General features: G+C 50.2%; 1 protein-coding gene across 1 annotated transcript in view; it reads left to right on the top strand.

Annotated features, from left to right (window-relative positions):
• The window catches only part of AFAP1L2 (actin filament associated protein 1 like 2), a 42,100-nt gene extending 26,628 nt beyond the window's left edge, over positions 1-15,472 (top strand). Inside the window, exons 9-19 of the mRNA XM_052660745.1 lie at positions 677-761; positions 1,316-1,420; positions 3,864-4,075; positions 6,709-6,854; positions 8,141-8,252; positions 10,225-10,470; positions 10,566-10,731; positions 11,246-11,401; positions 13,149-13,330; positions 13,437-13,559; positions 14,465-15,472. Coding sequence (XP_052516705.1) covers positions 677-761; positions 1,316-1,420; positions 3,864-4,075; positions 6,709-6,854; positions 8,141-8,252; positions 10,225-10,470; positions 10,566-10,731; positions 11,246-11,401; positions 13,149-13,330; positions 13,437-13,559; positions 14,465-14,491 — 1,560 coding nt within the window. The 3' untranslated portion in view covers positions 14,492-15,472. The remainder of the gene's footprint in view (positions 1-676; positions 762-1,315; positions 1,421-3,863; positions 4,076-6,708; positions 6,855-8,140; positions 8,253-10,224; positions 10,471-10,565; positions 10,732-11,245; positions 11,402-13,148; positions 13,331-13,436; positions 13,560-14,464) is intronic.
• The last annotated feature ends 2,382 nt before the right edge of the window (positions 15,473-17,854 follow it).

Genomic DNA, 17,854 nt, shown 5'->3' with positions numbered 1-17,854 from the left:
TCATTTTCATGCATTGGAGAAAGAAATGGCAACCCACACCAGTGTTCTTGCCTGGAGAATCCCAGGGACAGGGGAGCCTGGTGGGCTGCCATCTATGGGGTCGCTCAGAGTCAGACATGAATGAAGCGACTTAGCAGCAGCAGCAGCAGCAGCAGCAGGATGGCGTTCAGAGAGGTCCCGCCTGATTAGAGAATGTTCTAAGTGGGATTTGAACCGTGATCTAACCCTGTGCACACAAACCAGCCCTTCTCCAAAGCCTGACGTGTGGGTAGCACAGTCGGTTCTCAAAAGACACCCTCACACCCTCCTGCTAGGGGTGAGTCCCAGGGGCCTAACAGTTAGCTCCCGTCGCAATACTGACTCTCGTGCTCTCCCCTGCTTCAGGGTGTCTGTCACGTCAGTGGAGCAGTCACCCTGAGAACTCGTGAACGAGGATATGTGGATGGCTTGAAGAAGGGGAAGATGCTCTGGGATGGGGCAGGGAAGCTCAGAAGGGAGGGCAAAGGCAGGTCCTCCAGGGAGCCCCAGGGAAGCCTGGCTATGGCCACCAGTGACTGGGACTCCAAGGTCACCCCTGGCCTACACCCAAGAGTCATCTATTATGTCCCTTCAGTTGTGGTCTCCAAGGTAACCATTTCCAGACAAGATCACTCACTCCTGTCTCTCTCTTCCACAGCCAGATATAACGGAGAAGTACCTGTCAGCCTCGGAGTGTGGAAGCCCCATAGATGGTCACCCTGAAGTCCCAGAGACCAAAGACGGTACACACGCTTTGGCTCTCAGCCTAGGGCAGGGAGAAGGGTGGTATCCCAGTTTGTGAGGCTTGGCCATTTGGCTCAAGTCTACTGGGTTTTAACAGCTAATTGCAACACGCTTCCAATTTCTAAACTACTAAATATACAGCTGATGGATTCCAGAAAAAGAGAGCAGCCCAAACTGACGCAAGTGTCATGAATAGCTGGGGTGGAATATTCTTTCATCTCTTATTTGCTAACCCCGGTTCAGATTTCTCTGAGCCAGTTCAGTATGTAAAGATTCTCCAGTGCTGGCATATTCTATAAGAGAGGTTGGTGAGCTTCTCTTGAGGGTGTAGTTCTAGAGATATCCAACTTTGACCTGTGGACTCTGGCCTTGAGCACAGATGTGTGCATGTGGGCGTGCATGTGTGAAGAACAGACGTGTGTGTGTGCGTGCACATGCGTCCACACTGAGGAACAGACAGGAAGGGAACAGTTCTGCTGTTTTTTCTGTCTTTCATGAGACCACGTCTGTAGGCTGTGTGCAAGGCTGATGACTTTTCCTCTCATCTTGACAGTCAAGAAGAAATGTTCTGCTGGTCTCAAACTGAGCAACCTGATGAACCTGGGCAGGAAGAAATCTACCTCGCTGGAGCCTCCAGGCAGGTCCCTCGAGACATCCAGTAAGACTTACAGCCGCCTGCAGGACCAGAGGGCCGGCTGTCCCCCCGGGGCTGTGGCTGGTCTCCGGGAAGACAGCTCAGACAGCGAAGGCAGGGGTGTGGGGTCTTGCTCTAACCCCTCCCTGGCGGGTGAGCCCACGGCCCACAGTTTCTGTTGATCTTTGCAGCAGGGAGCTCTTTATGACTCCCCAGGCTCTCTGGCTGCAGTGCTGGCCCCTGTGTGGAAGTGAAGGGTAATTGATGACTGTCCTAATGGTCTTTAAGATTGTGTTCATTTGATCACTATGTCAGGAGCATGGTAGGCGCGGTGTTAGGGAAAGGGGACAAAGGAGACAGAAAACACGGTCCTGAGAGCTTACAGCTCAAGAGAGGGGATGGCTTTATACCCAGAAGCACACGTGGTGAGGTCTGAGGAGCTCCAAGGACTCAGGGACAGAAAGAACCTCTCTTACTCTGTGGTCAGAGACGGCTTCCTAAAACTGAGCCTTGAAGGGCAGGCAGGAGTTGATCGGACTGGGCTGGCCCCGCAGGCAGGAGCAGAGACTGAGAGGGGCCCAGAAAGAGCCACTAAGGGGGCAACAAAAGCCTGTGTAGCTGGTAGAGGGTGTGCAGGTGCTGGAAGACCCTCGAGGTCATCTCTACTGCCCTGACTCGGCCTTGAGCAAACTGAGGCCAAGGAAGAGAGAGAAAGAAAGAAGAGATAGGAGACTTGCCCAGAAAATACCCTGGCTTCTGACCTGAGGCTCGTTGCTGTGCTTACCTCCGGGGCCAGAAGGCCACCACTGTCCATCCTTGGGCCTTTCCCTCCTCTTCACGGAACCCGTGTCCCAGCTCTGGGCTCTTTTCCTGAGTCCCAGTTCAGCTCTGTGCTTCATGGCTGGCAGGGTGGGCTAGTGAGACAGGAAGGCAGCAGAAGGTGGGGTCTTCTCTTTGGAGCCTGCTGGTCCTCCAGCCAGGGCCTTGGGTACCGGCCTGGCCAGCCTTTGTGCCTGAGAGGGCACGGCACTGGGCCTGGGAGCCTGGTCCCAGTGAGTCACTTTGGGAGATGCAGCTGGGCTATTGCTGGACGTTACTCAGCAGGGAAGCACGCTCCTGTCCCCTGTGGCTGGGGAAGGGCCAGAGAGAACACAGACTCCTTCCCAGGGCTTGGCAACTCAGCTCCCCGCCTCTCTCTGGCCCAGAGAACTGTGATGGGCAAGTGAGGCGCCTGCTTGAGTGAGCCAGTGTTCCGAAGTCCTGGGCTCACATTCTTCCACGTTGTTGCTGTGATGGGATGGTCACGTGGCTCTGAGAAATTCACGACCCACACTGAGAGTCCAGCATTGAGCTGGGTGCAGAGGTGGCCATGTGCTTTGGTGCGTGGGCCTGGGTCATCCCTGCTAAGGGTCACAGCAGCTGCTGCTCCCTTAAGACGGAGAAGGCATCCACGCTGCAAACTGGTGCCTCTGGGAAGATGAGCAGCACAGACAGACGTCAGCTCACTGCATGCAGGTGGGACAGGGTTCTGAAGGCTGGACTTTTACTGGTCTTTCCAGCCCCAGGGACAAGGCTGTGCTTTGGCACATGGTGTCAGCTCCATAAACGTTCGTCTAAGTTGGGGAGGAAGCTGAACCTGACACACGCAGCCATCTAAAAACAAGAAAGGCCTGAAGGATGGGTGTACCCCAGCGCTGGGAGGCCCTGGGTGCTGGCGGAAAAAGGAGGGCTCCCTAGTGGAGGAGCCACAGGGCACAGACCCGGATGCTCGAGATGGACATGGCAAGTTCATGCCCTTGACAGCCTCTGTGTCCAGTTGGGAAGCTGACATGGAAGCAGAGTGTCACTGTTCCAGTTCTCAAGTGTTCTGAGGCTAGCAGAGCTGGTGGAGGGGTGGGGGGTGGCGGCAGAAACCAAGAGGATGAGGCGGACTTGGCCAAGGGGAGGGGGCCTCTGCAGGCTGAGACCAAGTGACCCATGGTGGCAAGGTGTCAGGGGAGCTTACGGAGCTAAGGCTGTGGAGGTGAGGGGACTGATCATGGCTGGAGGAGGGCTTCCTGCAGGTGGCCTGGGCTGGCAGAGGTCGGGGAGGGCCGCCGCAGGTCACGGGCTTAGAGCCGGGAGATGAGGCCAGGCCAGGGACCCTCGATCCAACACACACACACACCCACACCCCCTGGCCTGGTCTAGTCCAAGACACAGTTCACTGCCCTCTGGACACGCCTTTTCCAAAAACCAGTAGGGCTGTGTGCTCCCCTCCTTCAAGGGGTCTAGCCCCTCACACAAAGGAAGGAGAAAGACTGAGGTTCACAGCCTCTATGAGGTTAAGAAATTCTCTCGGGCAAAGCTTGGCAAGGCTTGGAGCTGAGACTTAAGAGGCGCATTCCCGGAGGTCCAGAGGCAGGCAAGGGCAGTCCTGGACGCCCTCGGCCACCGACACCCCCTCGGCCGTGTCCCTCCCCTGCAGGCTACCTGAACGTGCTGGTCAACAGCCAGTGGAAGTCGCGCTGGTGCTCCGTCAGGGACAGTCACCTGTACTTCTACCAGGACCGGAACCGGAGCAAGGCGGCCCAGCAGCCCCTCAGCCTGCTTGGCTGTGAGGTGGTGCCGGACCCGAGCCCGGACCACCTCTACTCCTTCCGCATCCTCCACAACGGCGAGGAGCTGGCCAAGCTCGAGGTACCGCTGGCCGGGGCGGTTCGGGGTTGGGTAGGCAGACACGGCCAGGGAGGAGGTCACGGTCACAGCTGTTTGCCCCAGGTCCTGAGGACTGCAGTCCTACCACGGGAGATTCAGCTCAGCTGCACTTTATTTTTACTTCCTTTGCCTGAGATTGTTTGCGTTTTTAAAAAATTTCCATTCCCTTTCTGACCTCAGGGTGGTTGTGTTATAGGAACGGGACAATGAGCTATTTCCTGCACTTAGGGTAGAAGGAGTATTTATAACTCCCTAAGTTGCTGGAAAAACTTTCTGGGGACTCAGAGCGGGTTTGTGATTTCGTTTGTGTATCACCAGATGGGACCCAGTACATAAAAATGCAGACGGTTAGGGTTCATCTTGGGGGAAGAATAAGGTTTGTGACCCAGTTGCATTATTCCCACTCCCCACCCTCTGTTTGATGTTAATGTTACATTTACAAAAAGAGAGGTGACATAACGCCTTGCCATGAACTGGGCAGGCCCAAGCCAGAGTGCTTTATACGCACTTAAGCACACACCCCATTTCATTCTTGTTCACCTAGTCCTAGCTCCAGGGGTCTTCATCCTGAATTTGCTCCAATACTGTCCTCTTGTGGCTAAAAGGGGCAATTGCTCCCCAAGCACAAGCTTGTGTTCATTCCTGCATCCAGCCATCCCGTTGACAGATCAGTACCATGATATGGTGAAGCAGACAGATGTGTTCCCTGGCATGGGACCTACCTTCAAGAACAAGAGTGAGATATGATTCAGTATCCACTTTATCACTTTTCACGGGCTGCCTCTAGCTCCTGCTGACTTAGTAATCACTAAGTAATGACTAGTAATGATAACTGAGTAATCACTGAGCAGTGGGGCAGGAGCTGTGAATATGTATGAAAGTTTGAATGTTGGGTGGGTGGGGGGCTGTGTAGAGAAAGCCTGTGGGAGGGAGTGGGGGTTGATCTTAAGAGCAGTGGTAGACCCGCTAGTCAGGCATGGAAGTGAGGGATGGACCATAAAGAACGTTGAACACCGACGAAGTGATGCATTTGGACTGTGGTGTTGGAGAAGACTCTTGAGAGTCCCTTGGACTGCAAGGAGATCCATCCAGTCCATCCTAAAAGGAATCAGTCCTGAATATTCACTGGAAGGACTTAAGCTGCAACTCCAATACTTTGGCCACCTGATCAAAGAGCCAACTCATTGGGAAAAACCCTGCTGCTGGGAAAGATTGCAGGCAGGAGGAAAAGGGGATGACAGAGGACGAGATGGTTGGCTGGCCTCACCGACTCAATGGACATGGAGTTTGAGCAAGCTCCGGGAGATGGTGAAGGACAGGGAAGCCTGGCGTGCTGTAGTCCATGGGGTCACAAAGAGTCAGACACGACTGAGTGACTGAAAACAGACCCTGAAGGGTTTCAAGGGAGGGTGTCGTGGTCAGATTTGGATTCCAAGATGTGTCCTCCAGCTGCTGGGTGGGAGATGGAAGGAAGGGGGACATGAAGGGGTAAAATGAGACCCATCACCCAGGGCAGCGATGGTGGCAGCAGGAACTAGAGGCAGCCCTTGAAAAGCTGTATTGAGAAATCCACCTGAAAATGAGTGGGAAAAGGAAACCAGCTAAATGTCGGACTGCACTTTCAGCTGCCCTTCTCATCATGAGCACAGAGCAAGAAGGTGGCAGAGCTGTGGCATGCTGCTCAAGCCAGCATGGCGGTTTGTTTCTCCTCAAGAAAGTTAACCTGCGGTATCTGTGGAATTCCCAGTTCTTTCTCATTATAAAGCCCAGGAACCATGCTGGCATTTTAATAGAAAATACTCAGTGTGCAATGATTAGAATGTGTTGTCGCCTGGGGAAAACCAGGCGCCGACTTCACTGGGATTTAGTTCATGATTTGTTGGAGGTAGCTGACCTGGCATAAGGCGTATAAGACAGTTTGATTGTTAAAACCATAAACAAAAATACATTAGAATTTTGTTATTTCTTAGCAGGGATCCAGGTAGTCTTGTATATATGCATTAGGGTTGTAAACTAAAATGTGATAATTCATAAAATAGAAATGTCAACCTAAAATGCATACATTTTAACAGTCCTCTCCAAGTCCATTAGCCCTCTAGAAATACCTGCCTACAAATATTACATGTGATGGTGCACGCGTACTTCGTCACTTAGTCATATCCGACTCTTTGCAACCCTTTGGACTGTAGCCTGCCAGGCTCCTCTCTCCATGGGATTTCCCAGGCAAGAATACTGGAGTGAGTTGCTGTTCCATTCCCCAGGGGATCTTTCCAACCCAGGGATCAAACCCATGTCTCCTTCCTGTGTCTCCTACATTGCAGGCAGATTCTTTACCTGCTGAGCCCCTGGGGAAGCCCTCTAGAAATACATCTTTATAAACATTACAAGTAATACTGGGGACAAATGCCCACAGCATCATTGAGGCAGCACCAGGTATCACTAATAGCAGGAAATATTATCTGGGGTTCCTGGGGGCTGAAATATACCAGTGAAAATGAGGAACATGGCCTCAGAGGCCATGCCCAGCAGGGTGGGCATCAGGGAAGAGGTGAAGAGGTCTGGGCGCCAGGCAGCACACTCCAGCCCTGCTCATGTCCCTCTTGGCTTCCTCCCAGGCCAAGTCTTCTGAGGAAATGGGCCACTGGCTAGGCCTCCTGCTCTCTGAGTCGGGCTCCAAGACAGACCCGGAAGAATTCACCTATGACTATGTGGATGCCGATAGAGTTTCCTGTATCGTGAGTGCTGCCAAAACCTCTCTGCTGTGAGTATTCAGGGACCTCTCACTCCTAGCCATCATGCTTCTAGAGCAAGGCCTAGACTGGCCTCTGGTGGTCCCTCGAGCAGCTGGGAACTCTGGGTGGGCCCTGTTCTCCCAGTAGCAGGAAGACCAGGGCCAGGGAGCAGCCCTCAGGGAGGCCCAGCAAGGAGCCAAGCCAGGCCACTGGCCCGGGGAACAGCCACTGCATCCCTGGCTCTAATTGGATTCTGTTCAGCCCACTCCAGTGTTCTTGCCTGGAGAATCCCAGGGACGAGGGAACCTGGTGGGCTGCCGTCTCTGGGGTTGCACAGTGTCAGACATGACTGAAGCAACTTAGCAGCAGCAGCTCCTGAAGGCAGAGTGGGCACCTCTCCTGGCCTTTGCTTTCCTTGCTGTAGAGGCGGCACTTCTGCATGGCTCCCTTCCTGAGTCCCAGCACACGCTGGTGTGAGCTGACAGCGGGTACTTCTGCCTCCTGGATGAGCAAACTGGGTCCCGGGGAGAAGTGGTCTTGGGGAGGGGGCGGGTAGAGGCAGCATTGCTGTTGTTCAGTCGCTCAGTTGTGTCCAACTCTTTGTGACCCCATGGACTGCAGCACCCCAGGCATCCCGGTCCTTCACCGTCTCCTGGAGTTTGCTCAATCTCATATCCATTGAGTCAGTGATGCCGTCCAACCATCTCATCCTCTGCCGGCCCCTTCTCCTCCTGCCTTCCATCTTTCCCAGCATCACGGTCTTTTCTAATCAGTCAGCTCTTCCCATCAGGTGGCCAAAGTGTTGGAGCTGCAGCTTCAGTCCTTCCAATGAATATTCAGGACTGATTTCCTTTAGGAGTGACTGGTTTGATTTTCTTCCTGCATGGGTGGAAGCAAACTGGGCCAAAATGGGGAAAGTGTCTGTCTGTGCTGGCCCAAGGGTACTGTGAAGGTAAAATGACAGAGGATTTTGTTGTTGGGAGGAGGTCCTGAAAGGGTGGAATTCCGGGTGAGAAGACGGCTGTACTGTGCTTAGTCGCTCAGTTGGGTCCAAGAGGAGGGGTATGGGGCAAGGGAGGATTATTTTTCAAGAAGAGACACTTGGAACCGGGAGTTCTAGTAAGAAGACCCTGGGGAGAGAGGGAGGAGATACCCCTAAACAAAAGAATTCATTCTACAAGGAGATCAGGGCTCGTCCTCAGGTCTCCTGCATAGCCCGCGGATTTCACTGCGCCTCTCATTGTTTGGAAGCCTTTGAGACTGGTGGCTTTTAGCCCCACCCCTATCCTGAATCCTCTCTCACCATGTCTTCCAGGCTGATGCAGAGAAAGTTCTCAGAGCCGAACACTTACATCGACGGCCTGCCCAGCCAGGATCGCCAGGAGCTGCTGTACGACGATGTGGAGGTGTCAGAGTTGACAACCGCGGTAAGGATGCTGGCTGGGTGGCAGCCTGGGGCTGTCTATCCCCTTCCTGCCAAGACCCAGAGCCTCAATGCCAGAGGTCGTTAGATGGTCCCCGAGAGGAATGGACTCCAAGTCACCTGCAGGGCCATCAGTGGAGAAAGCAGGGTGCAGTGAAGTTCTCTCTTATCTGCTGGGGTGGTACCATCTGCCTGGCCTGGGGACTCATCCAGATAAAAGAGCTGGTTAACCACTCTGGTTAGAGCTGGGGTGGACAGTGAGGTGCTGGGATGGAGAACAACACCACCATTGGCCTTTTCTAAGAAACTGAAATACAGTTGATTTGCAATATTATATTTGTTTCAGATATACAGCACAGTTAGTATTTTTATAGATTATATGCCAGTAAAAGTTACTATAAAATAATGGCTATAATTCCTCATACTATACAATATATCCTCGTTGCTCATCTATTTTATACATAGTGATTTGTATCTCTTAACCACATACCCCTCTCTTGCCCCTTCCCTCTCCCCTCTTCCTACTAGTAACCCCTGGGCTGTTTTCTGTATCAGTGCGTCTGTTTTGCTATATGTAATTCATTTGTACTATTTTTTAGATTCCACATATAAGTGATACCATACAGTATTTGTCTTTCTCCGAGTTTATTTCACTGGGCGTAACATTCTCCAGGTCCATCCACATTGCTGTAAATGGCAGAATCCCATCCTCTTTCGTGGTTGAGTAATGTTCCGTTGTGTGTGTCTGTATACATGCATCCATCTTTATCCGTTCATCTGCTCATGGACACGAGGGTTGCCCCCACCTTGGCTACTGTAAACAGTGCTGCTATGAACTCTGAGGTGCATGTATCTTTCCAAGCTTGTGTTTTTGCTTTTTCCATGGTACAGAATTGCTGGGTCATATGGCAGTTCTATTTTCAGTGTTTTGCGGCACCTCTCGACTGTTATCCATAGTGGCTGCACCAGTTTACATTCCCGCCATCAGTGAACAAGCTTTCCTTTTTATCCACATCCTTGTCAACACTTGTTATTTGTAGGCTTTTTGAAGACAGCCATTCTGATAGGTTCGTGAGGTAGTTTCTCATTGTGTCTCTGTTGCATTTCTCTAATAATTAGTGATGTCGAGCATGTTTTCATGTTGACTGTTGGCCATCTGTCTGTCTTCTTTGGAAAAAATGTCTATTCCGGTCTTCCACCCATTTTTTAATGGGGTGGCTTTTTTAAAATATAGAGATATATGAGCTATTTGTATATTTTGGATATTAACCCCTTGTTGGGTCATTTTCTCACATTCCATAGATTGTCTTTTTTATCTTGCTGATGGTTTCCTTTGCTGTGCAACAATTTTTAACTAGGTCCCGTTTATTTTTGCTTCTATTTCTTTTGCCTTATTAGACAGACCCCCCCAAAATATTGCATGATTTCTGTCAAAGAGTGTTCTGTGTTCTCTTCTAGGAGTTATGCGGTTTCTGGTCTTACACTGAGGTCTTTAATTCATTTTGAAATTATTTCTCAACTGTGGTATGAGGAAATGTTCAAATCTTGTTGCTTAGACATTAGCTGTCCAGACACTATTAGCCTTTGAGGCTCAGATCGGTGGCGGAGGTGGAATCATCACCTTGACAGCTGGCTCCAGTCACGGGGCATGGACCTCTATGCTGGGGCATCTGTGGGCGATCTCATTTCATCCCAGCCACCTGAGAGGGAGGGACTCCTAGCCCCTTCTCTCCAGATGAGGAAGTCAAGTCAGGGAGATGAAGTACTGTGCCCTGGGTCTCCCACCTCTTGAATGGCCTATCCAGGAGGTGAGCCTGGGCCTTCTAACTCCAGCTCTTCAGGAGGCTCCTCAGGAAGGAGGTCTGGTGACCTTGGGCACAGGGAAGGGACAGGAGCTCTGCAGCAGAGCTGGCATCCCCTCCAGGGCTCCAGGACCCAAGGCAGTGGAGAAAGCCCCCCGATTCTTCCCCATGCAGGGGGAAGCCCCCGAGGAAGCCAGCCCTGCAACAGATGTTTCGGGTGAGCCTGACCCTGACCGTGTGTACCTGGACCTCACGCCCATCAAGTCCTTCCTACACAGCGACAGCGGTGCACAGGCCCGGGCCGCGTCACCCACGCCGCCCCACCAGGACCCTCCGGCCGAGACTCTCCCTCTCCCTGAAGACTCGGACCCTGCCCCTGATGAGCCCCTCATAAAGTCTCCAGAGAACCCCGAGTTGCAGGTACAGGGGCTCCCGCAGTGGGTGAGCTAGCCTTACCCTCTCGGGGGGCCCCTTGGCCGGCTGAATCCTGTTTGCTTTCTCCTACCCAGATGCAGCAGGAGAGTCAGGAACCTGAGGAGCCCTCCCTGGGAGGCACAGAGGTCAAACTCCAGGCTGCACAGCAGAAGGCCTCCTCTTCCCTGAGCTCCCCTGACACGGTGGCTGTCGCCCCGGCCGGGTCCAGCCCGCCCGTGAAGGACAGGCTGAAGGCAACCAGTGCAGGTGCCTGTGCTAGATAAGAGCTGAAGGTTTTGGAAAGGGCTTGGGGGCTTCCCTGGTGGCTCAGATGGTAAAGAGTCTGCCTGCAACGCAGGAGACTTGGGTTCAATCCCTGGGTCGGGAAGATCCCCTGGAGTAGGAAATAGCAACCGACTCTGGTATTTTTGCCTGGAGAATTCCATGGACAGAGGAGCCTGGTGGGATATAGTTCACAGGGGTGCAAAGAGTTGGACACAACTGAGCGACTAACACTTTTACTCAGAGAGGTTAGTCTGATTGCCTCCCTTTCAGATGAGGAAAGAAAGGCCCAGAGAGCTGGAGGACTTGCCCAACGTCTCACAGCAAAGGGGAGGGGTAGGCTCAGTTTCCGTTTCTGTCCCTGCTAGGCTGGTCTGGCATCCACCTCTAACCTACTTCCAGAGTGCTGGGTTCTGCCTGAGCCTGTAGAGTTGGGTGGGACTGCCCTCAGGGGCCAGGCCGACTGACCCAGGGGGTTCCCCTCCCTCTGGGTCTGCAGAGATCAAACTTGGCAAGAACCGGACAGAAGCCGAGGTGAAGCGGTACACAGAGGAGAAGGAGAGGCTTGAGAAAAAGAAGGAAGAGATCCGAGGGCACCTGGCTCAGCTCCGGAGGGAGAAACGGGAGCTGAAGGAGACCCTGTTAAAGTGTACAGGTAGGCACCACCTCCTCTCAAGGGAGACGGCCCCTGGAGGGGCCGGGGCTTTCCAGGGGCGTGAATCCAGATCTGTGCACATGGCCTGCAGCCCCCTCAACCTTTGGGACAGGTGGGTGCTCCCCGCAAAGTCCTCCCCTTCCAGCCTGTCTGAAAGGTCACTGTCCTATATCAGGATGTAGTTGAAAAAGCAGGAAATCTCTATAATTATGTGTCTCGACCTGAAATGTGTCATTCCATTTAAGACAAATGTCTGTTTCTTGGCCCATCTTCTGCAGTAATGCCAAGGTCTTTCCCTGCCCTCTGTGCCGGCTGATGCGAGCCCCGGGTCATGGTTCCCGCATTAACCACATCTCTAATGCTTCAACTGGCCATCTCTTTACAAGCGCCTTAAGTCTGTGTTCATTTTAAGGAAATCTGCATCCTTGTAGATTATTTTCCAAGTCATCCTCATATCATCCTTCAGCTGTTTCCTAGCGGCTTATCCCTCGTAAGACCTTTAAGCAGCATTTGACTTCATTTTTAGAGAGTAACTCCATGTACTTTAATATTTAAGCTGTGAATGTCTCTCAGTTGTGTCTGACTCTTTTGACCCCATAGACTATACAGTCCATGGAATTCTCCAGGCCAGAATACTGGAGTGGGTAGTCTTTCCCTTCTCCAGCGGATCTTTCCAACCCAGTGATCGAACCCAGGTCTCCCACATTGCAGGAGGATTCTTTACCAGCTGAGCCACAAGGGAAGCACAAGAATATTGGAGTAGGTAGCCTGTCCCTTCTCCAGCGGATCTTCCTGACCCAGGAATCGAACTGGGGTCTCCTGCATTGCAGGCAGATTCTTTACCAATTGAGCTATCAGTGAAGCCCATTAGACTCGCACTAACCAACATAAGCAGTTGATCCCTGAGAATCTTACAAACATGATTGGTAGAAGAAAGGTAAGGGGGGCATGAGATGTGACCGACTTTTTAAAAAAGATTACATCTTCATTGATAAGAATTCATAGACCACACGATGACCCATTTGCACATGGTTTTCAGTATATTCACAGAGTTGTGCAGCCATCGCGAGAGTCAACTTGAGAACCTTTCCATCGCCCATACTCACGGGCAGTCCCTCGGTGCTCAGGATTCCATACTGAACATGTGGTACCATCCTTTCCTCTGCAGTGAGCTCCTAGCATGGACTCTTGGTTGAGTCATCATTTCTTGGTGCTACAGGAAGAGCCTGAGGACACCAGGGTGAAGAGGGGAGGGTAAGACAGGGCTGAGAAGGTGGCAGGGTTGAGGACCCTGGCTCCATTAGGCCCAGCGAAGCAGCACGTGCCAGGAGGATTGAGGGAACCACGTGGGGCAAGTTGAAACAGCCCAACCATCCTCCAGAGGTCACCAATAAACTTCTTTCTCCCTTTGAGGTTGCTATCACCATGGCAGGTATTGACACAACCAGAGTCCCTAAGGGCCTACCAGGAGGGACGTTAGGCCTCAGATTCAGGCCCTCTTGTGAAGGCGGAGCTCTGCTGCCAGAGCCTCCCCAGCCTTTGCAGAATGGAGACACAGGACCTGGGCTCCTGGACTTGGAGGCTGTCCGCTACCCGCCGAGAGGCCTGTCCCCGCTCTCAGGGCCAGAGTCAGGGCAGTGGTCCACAGCCCCTTGGGGGCTGTGTTTCGGCATGGTGTGTGTGTGTGTGAACCCATCCTGCCCCTGGCACGACTTCTGGCTGAAAGGCTGCAAACTTCTCTCTGCAGACAAGGGGGCGGCGGCCAGCCTGGAGCAGAAGCTGAAGGAGGTGGACGAGGAGTGCAGGGTGGAGGAGCGCAGGCGTGTGGACCTGGAGCTCAGCATCGTGGAGGTGAAGGACAGCCTGAGGAAGGCGGAGGCCGGGCCCGTGACGCTGGGCACCACCGTGGACACCACCCACCTGGAGAGCGTGAGCCCCCGGGTGAGTCCGGGTGCCCCATCCCCAAGGGCCAAGTGCGGGATGAGCCATGCCTCCCTGCCCTTAACTCAGCCCTCGCTCTCCTCTGACACCACAGCCCAAAGCGGCCACCCCGACTCCTGCCCCCGACTGTACCCCGGTCAACTCTGCAACTGCGCTCAAGAACAGGCCTCTGTCAGTCATGGTCACGGGCAAAGGCACCGTCCTCCAGAAAGCCAAGGTAAGCGGTCACTCCTGTACTCTTTCAGGGCCCCCTGGAGGACAGAACTGTCACCAGGGTGGTGGGGGGCGCCCTTCTGGCCCAGGCGGCACTTTCCTCCTCTGAGCACAGGCTCTGCGGGAAGAGGCGGGAGGCTGGGACTTGGCTGTGTCTTTGGCCTTGACCAACCAGAAAGGTGCTTGCCTTGGTTCTGTGTCCTTGCAAGTCCACCTGAGGGCGTGCAAATGCTTTGCACTGCCCACCGCGTGATTATCAGTAGATTGGGGGCGGTGGCAGGGGGGGGCGCGGGGGGGGGGGGGAGGCGGGGGTAGGGGAGAGGAGCAGCTCAGAGACAGAGAGGGGCTGGAGAGTTTTCTAGTTTAAAGAGAACCTCAGTGATTCTGAAGGATGTCTGTCAGGAAAACGAAAGCCGCAGATTCAGATGGGTGATGGGTTTGCCGGAAGCCACCCATGCAGCTGGCGGTGAGGGGTAAATGAGAGCAGATTTATCCCTGGGGGCTGGATGAGGAGCGTTATGAACCCTTGACTCATTTGTACAGTAAAGAGCATGCCTAGAGCTGCCTGTGTTTTTGGCAAATGCTGCTCCTTAGCACAGGAAGCTCTCATTGCTGTCCTGCTTATTACCTGCTGGAGGTATCATGAGGCACCTGTACCAATGACTGTGTATTAAATCCATGTAAGCACATGAGCACCGAGGCAGACGTCACTCAGCCTCTGTCTGTTGCTCCATGGCCTCAAAATCTCTGAACAGGGGCTCCAAGCAACAGGGAACAAACACACGGGGGCTGAACCTTAATTGCCATCTCTCTTCCTAGCTGCTTCTATGAGTACGTAGGTTGGCTGCGGAGGATAACTAACTTTCTTCTCTTGGGGGGTGGGATGCTGGTGTTTGAACGGCACCCTAGGAATGGGAGAAGAAAGGAGCAAGTTAGGAAACAAACTTCATCTAAAGACTCTCCTGTCAATATGGACCTTGGTGACAATCCTGCTTCGCTACAGTCTTCATTCAAGCAGCAACTCTGTGAAAGGGTGAGTCTGTTTACAAGGAAAAGGAAGAACGGGGGTTCTGTGAATGGAATACTTCGGCTAAGAGGAGCCTCTGTCCCTGTGCAGGGCCAAAGGAAATAATACAAGACTTTTTTGGAGACCCAAGTCTATTGGTTGTAAACAGGACATTGCTGTAGTTAGGAGTATTCTGTGTTTCTTCCTTGCAATTTTCATCAATTGTTTTATCAGACTTTTTAAATGAAAAGTTTCTGATGTGGAGGCCTTGGTGGAGGAGAAAACAAGGTAGCAGGATCTTGTCTCACTGATCACAGGGCTTTGGTGAGAGTATATCTCAACTCCTGACCGTCATCTCCTATCTGATACTTAGTAGTGTCAGGGGCTAAACCGTCCTTGTCTTCAACTGTGTAAAAACCATCTTTTTTTTTTTTTTTTTTTAAGAAATGGTAATTGGGAAAATATCTGGGACCAAGCTGAGGCACTGTTCCTGGTAAATTAAGGACTTTTTTCAGGCTAAAGTGGGCCTGAACCAATTGCTTTTAAATAAAAATTTTAAATGATGCTGTATTATATAGGAAAAAAAAAAGTTTAAAGTCCTGTAATTTAGAACAGTGAAAAGTGTCTTTTAACTGACTTTTTACATTACCATAGAAACAAGATTACCCTGTGTTTACAGATTCAGTCCCATGGAAAGGCCATTTTTAAGAGAAGTTATTTAATCCAGTGCTCTCTTAGTCCCTGTTTTTTAAGTTGTGCTTGATGTCCAGGCCCTTTCCAAGAAAAAAAAGGGGGGGCAAATTTTGTTTCGGGTGCTCTCTTTTTTTAAAATTGACAGTGCTCTTGTTTATGTTGCCTGTTTCTCTTCCGATGGCATTGTTAACACAGGTTAAAACCATTTCATCTATCATCTCTGCCTCATTTCTGGGGGTTCTGAATCAGAGTTCTCTAACACTGGTTCCTGGGAACTAAAGGTCTTTTGAGTCTGTCTTCTTATTGTCTTTCTATTCCCAGGACATTTATTTCCTTTGTCATTAACACTTGGTGTCCCAAGTGGTGAGTTAGATTTTTTTTTTTAATAAAATGTTCATTGTATTTTGGGTTTTCTTGTATTTCATGGGATAACGTGGCAAGGTCTACCAGGTAGACTTCTACTTCAAGGGGGAAACATTGTGGATATTTATACACTGAACTTCAAACTATGTGAGTAAAAACACAGAACTACAAGGTGGGATCCTAGCAGGAGACTTTAAGCCTCTTAACAACAAGTAGCAGAGGTAAGGCTGAAAGATTTTAGTATGATAAAGACATGGGAAACATCTTTAGAAGCTGATCATATATAACAATGACTGAAAATCAATACTTTAAAACATACTCCTAGATAATTCTTAGTAAGTGTTAGTCACCCAGCCGTGCCCAACTCTTTGAGACCCCATGGACTGCAGCCCACCAGGCTCTTCTGTCCATGAGATTTTCCAAGCAAGGCTACGGGAGTGGGTTGCCATTTCCTTCTCCAGGGTATCATCCCGACCAAGGGATCAAACCCGGATCTCCTGCACTGCAGGCAGATTCTTTACCGACTGAGCTAATAGATAATTCTTAGGGGAGTAAAAATCATACCCATACTTGAAATGTTGCCTTAGTAGTAATAATTTAAAATGGCAAAACCAAATTTCTGACTCCTTAAAAAGACAGCCTACAGCAATATTAAATGGCAGAACTGAAAAAAGAGGCCTTAAGTACCAATACTGACAGTCCTTTTGAATTACAAGAAAAATGCTATGAATATAGCAGCTTGAAAGTTTGAGGACTATATATAAATATTTTTCATTTTAGAAAGTTAGCACAGCTCTGATACCAAAATTCCAACACATAAAAACATTCCAGTATATTAGACAATCTCATTTTTGAACATAGATTGAAAAAAAACTTTAAAATATTGGCAAATGAAATTCAGCAGTGTTTAAAGAACCAGACATTGCAACCAAATAGCATTTATCCAAGAAATCAAAGGTGGTTCAACAACTGAAAATACAAATAGGCATTTTATCATATTAACCAATCAAATGTGAAAAAACATCTCAAAGGGAGCAGAAATGCAAACCACAAATCTCAATACTCCTAATAAACACTCTGTAATCCAGGAATAGAAGCAAGCATTCCTTATCAAGTAATGCACAGAGAGTAACAATGATAAAAACGTCCTTTCAAGTCAAGAACCAGCTACAGTCCACTACTTGTTAAAACATCATTCTGGAGGTCCTAGACAATGCAAATTGACAAGAAAAAGTAGTATAAAATTTCAAAAGGAGAGACAAAACTGTCATTACTTGTAAATGCTATTTTTCTAGAAAAGCAAGAGTGTCAGCTATTCAAACTAGAGCAGCTGGCTGGGATAAAGATCATTTGGAGAAAATAAAAGACTTATGATCTATCGGCAATGTTTAAGTTTTTACAAGGAGAACATATTTGTATATTATGTAATTAAAAGCCAGTTTCTTTAAAAAGAAAGAAAAAGGGTTAGCTGGGAAAAGATCACTTAAGGTTATCTTGTCAGGAATTCCCTCTTCCACTACTAGAACCCAGAAAGGGTTAAACTTCAGCAGCACCTTCGCTAGAAAAGGTTAAAATTTTTTTCACCCCCAAGGGCTGAAACCTAAAAATAGCAACAGTAAGGTCTTTAATATGTTAGGCTAGGCCCAGGGCCCAGTTTTGTGCGGTTTTTAAGTCCAGTTCAAATGGGACATCCAAATATCAACCCTGAGCCAGACAAAGAGCCTACATTATGAAACGATTAAACTGCTGTTAATGTAGAAGACAATGGAGTTCTCTAACATCAGCCATCAGCACCTACCGGGTGGGCACGTGACTCTGCTCTGATATTGCTTTTGCCTTGGCAGAAGGCTACGACTGGAATGGAAATGACTGTCATGCACAGTGCTTGGCACACTGGACTTGTTTTTAACATCTAATAAAACCACAGTGATGACCTTCCAAGTACTTTGCACCAGAAATCCTGAAGTTCTTAAAGCTAAAAGCAGTATTTAAATCAACGTAGCCTTGAATGTTTGCCCATAAAATATCACATTAAGGTATTTACATTAAAAATAAAAACTATGATAAAGTGTCTGGATTTAAATCAGAGCTCTGCAAAGGCTTCTACTGAAAACCAACTCCCAACTCGACCACCTGGGCAGAGAATTGATTTGTTAAGGACTGTGGGATAAGCAAATATGCAGTTCGCCAGAGAATATGCTATCTAAGCCTTTTTGCCATTTAGGGACAAATGCTCC

This window comes from Budorcas taxicolor, chromosome 23 (assembly GCF_023091745.1).
Source record: "Budorcas taxicolor isolate Tak-1 chromosome 23, Takin1.1, whole genome shotgun sequence".
Lineage (NCBI taxonomy): Eukaryota > Metazoa > Chordata > Mammalia > Artiodactyla > Bovidae > Budorcas > Budorcas taxicolor.
The sequence above is the reverse complement of the archived record's forward strand: the minus strand, read 5'-3'. Positions and strand labels throughout refer to the sequence as shown.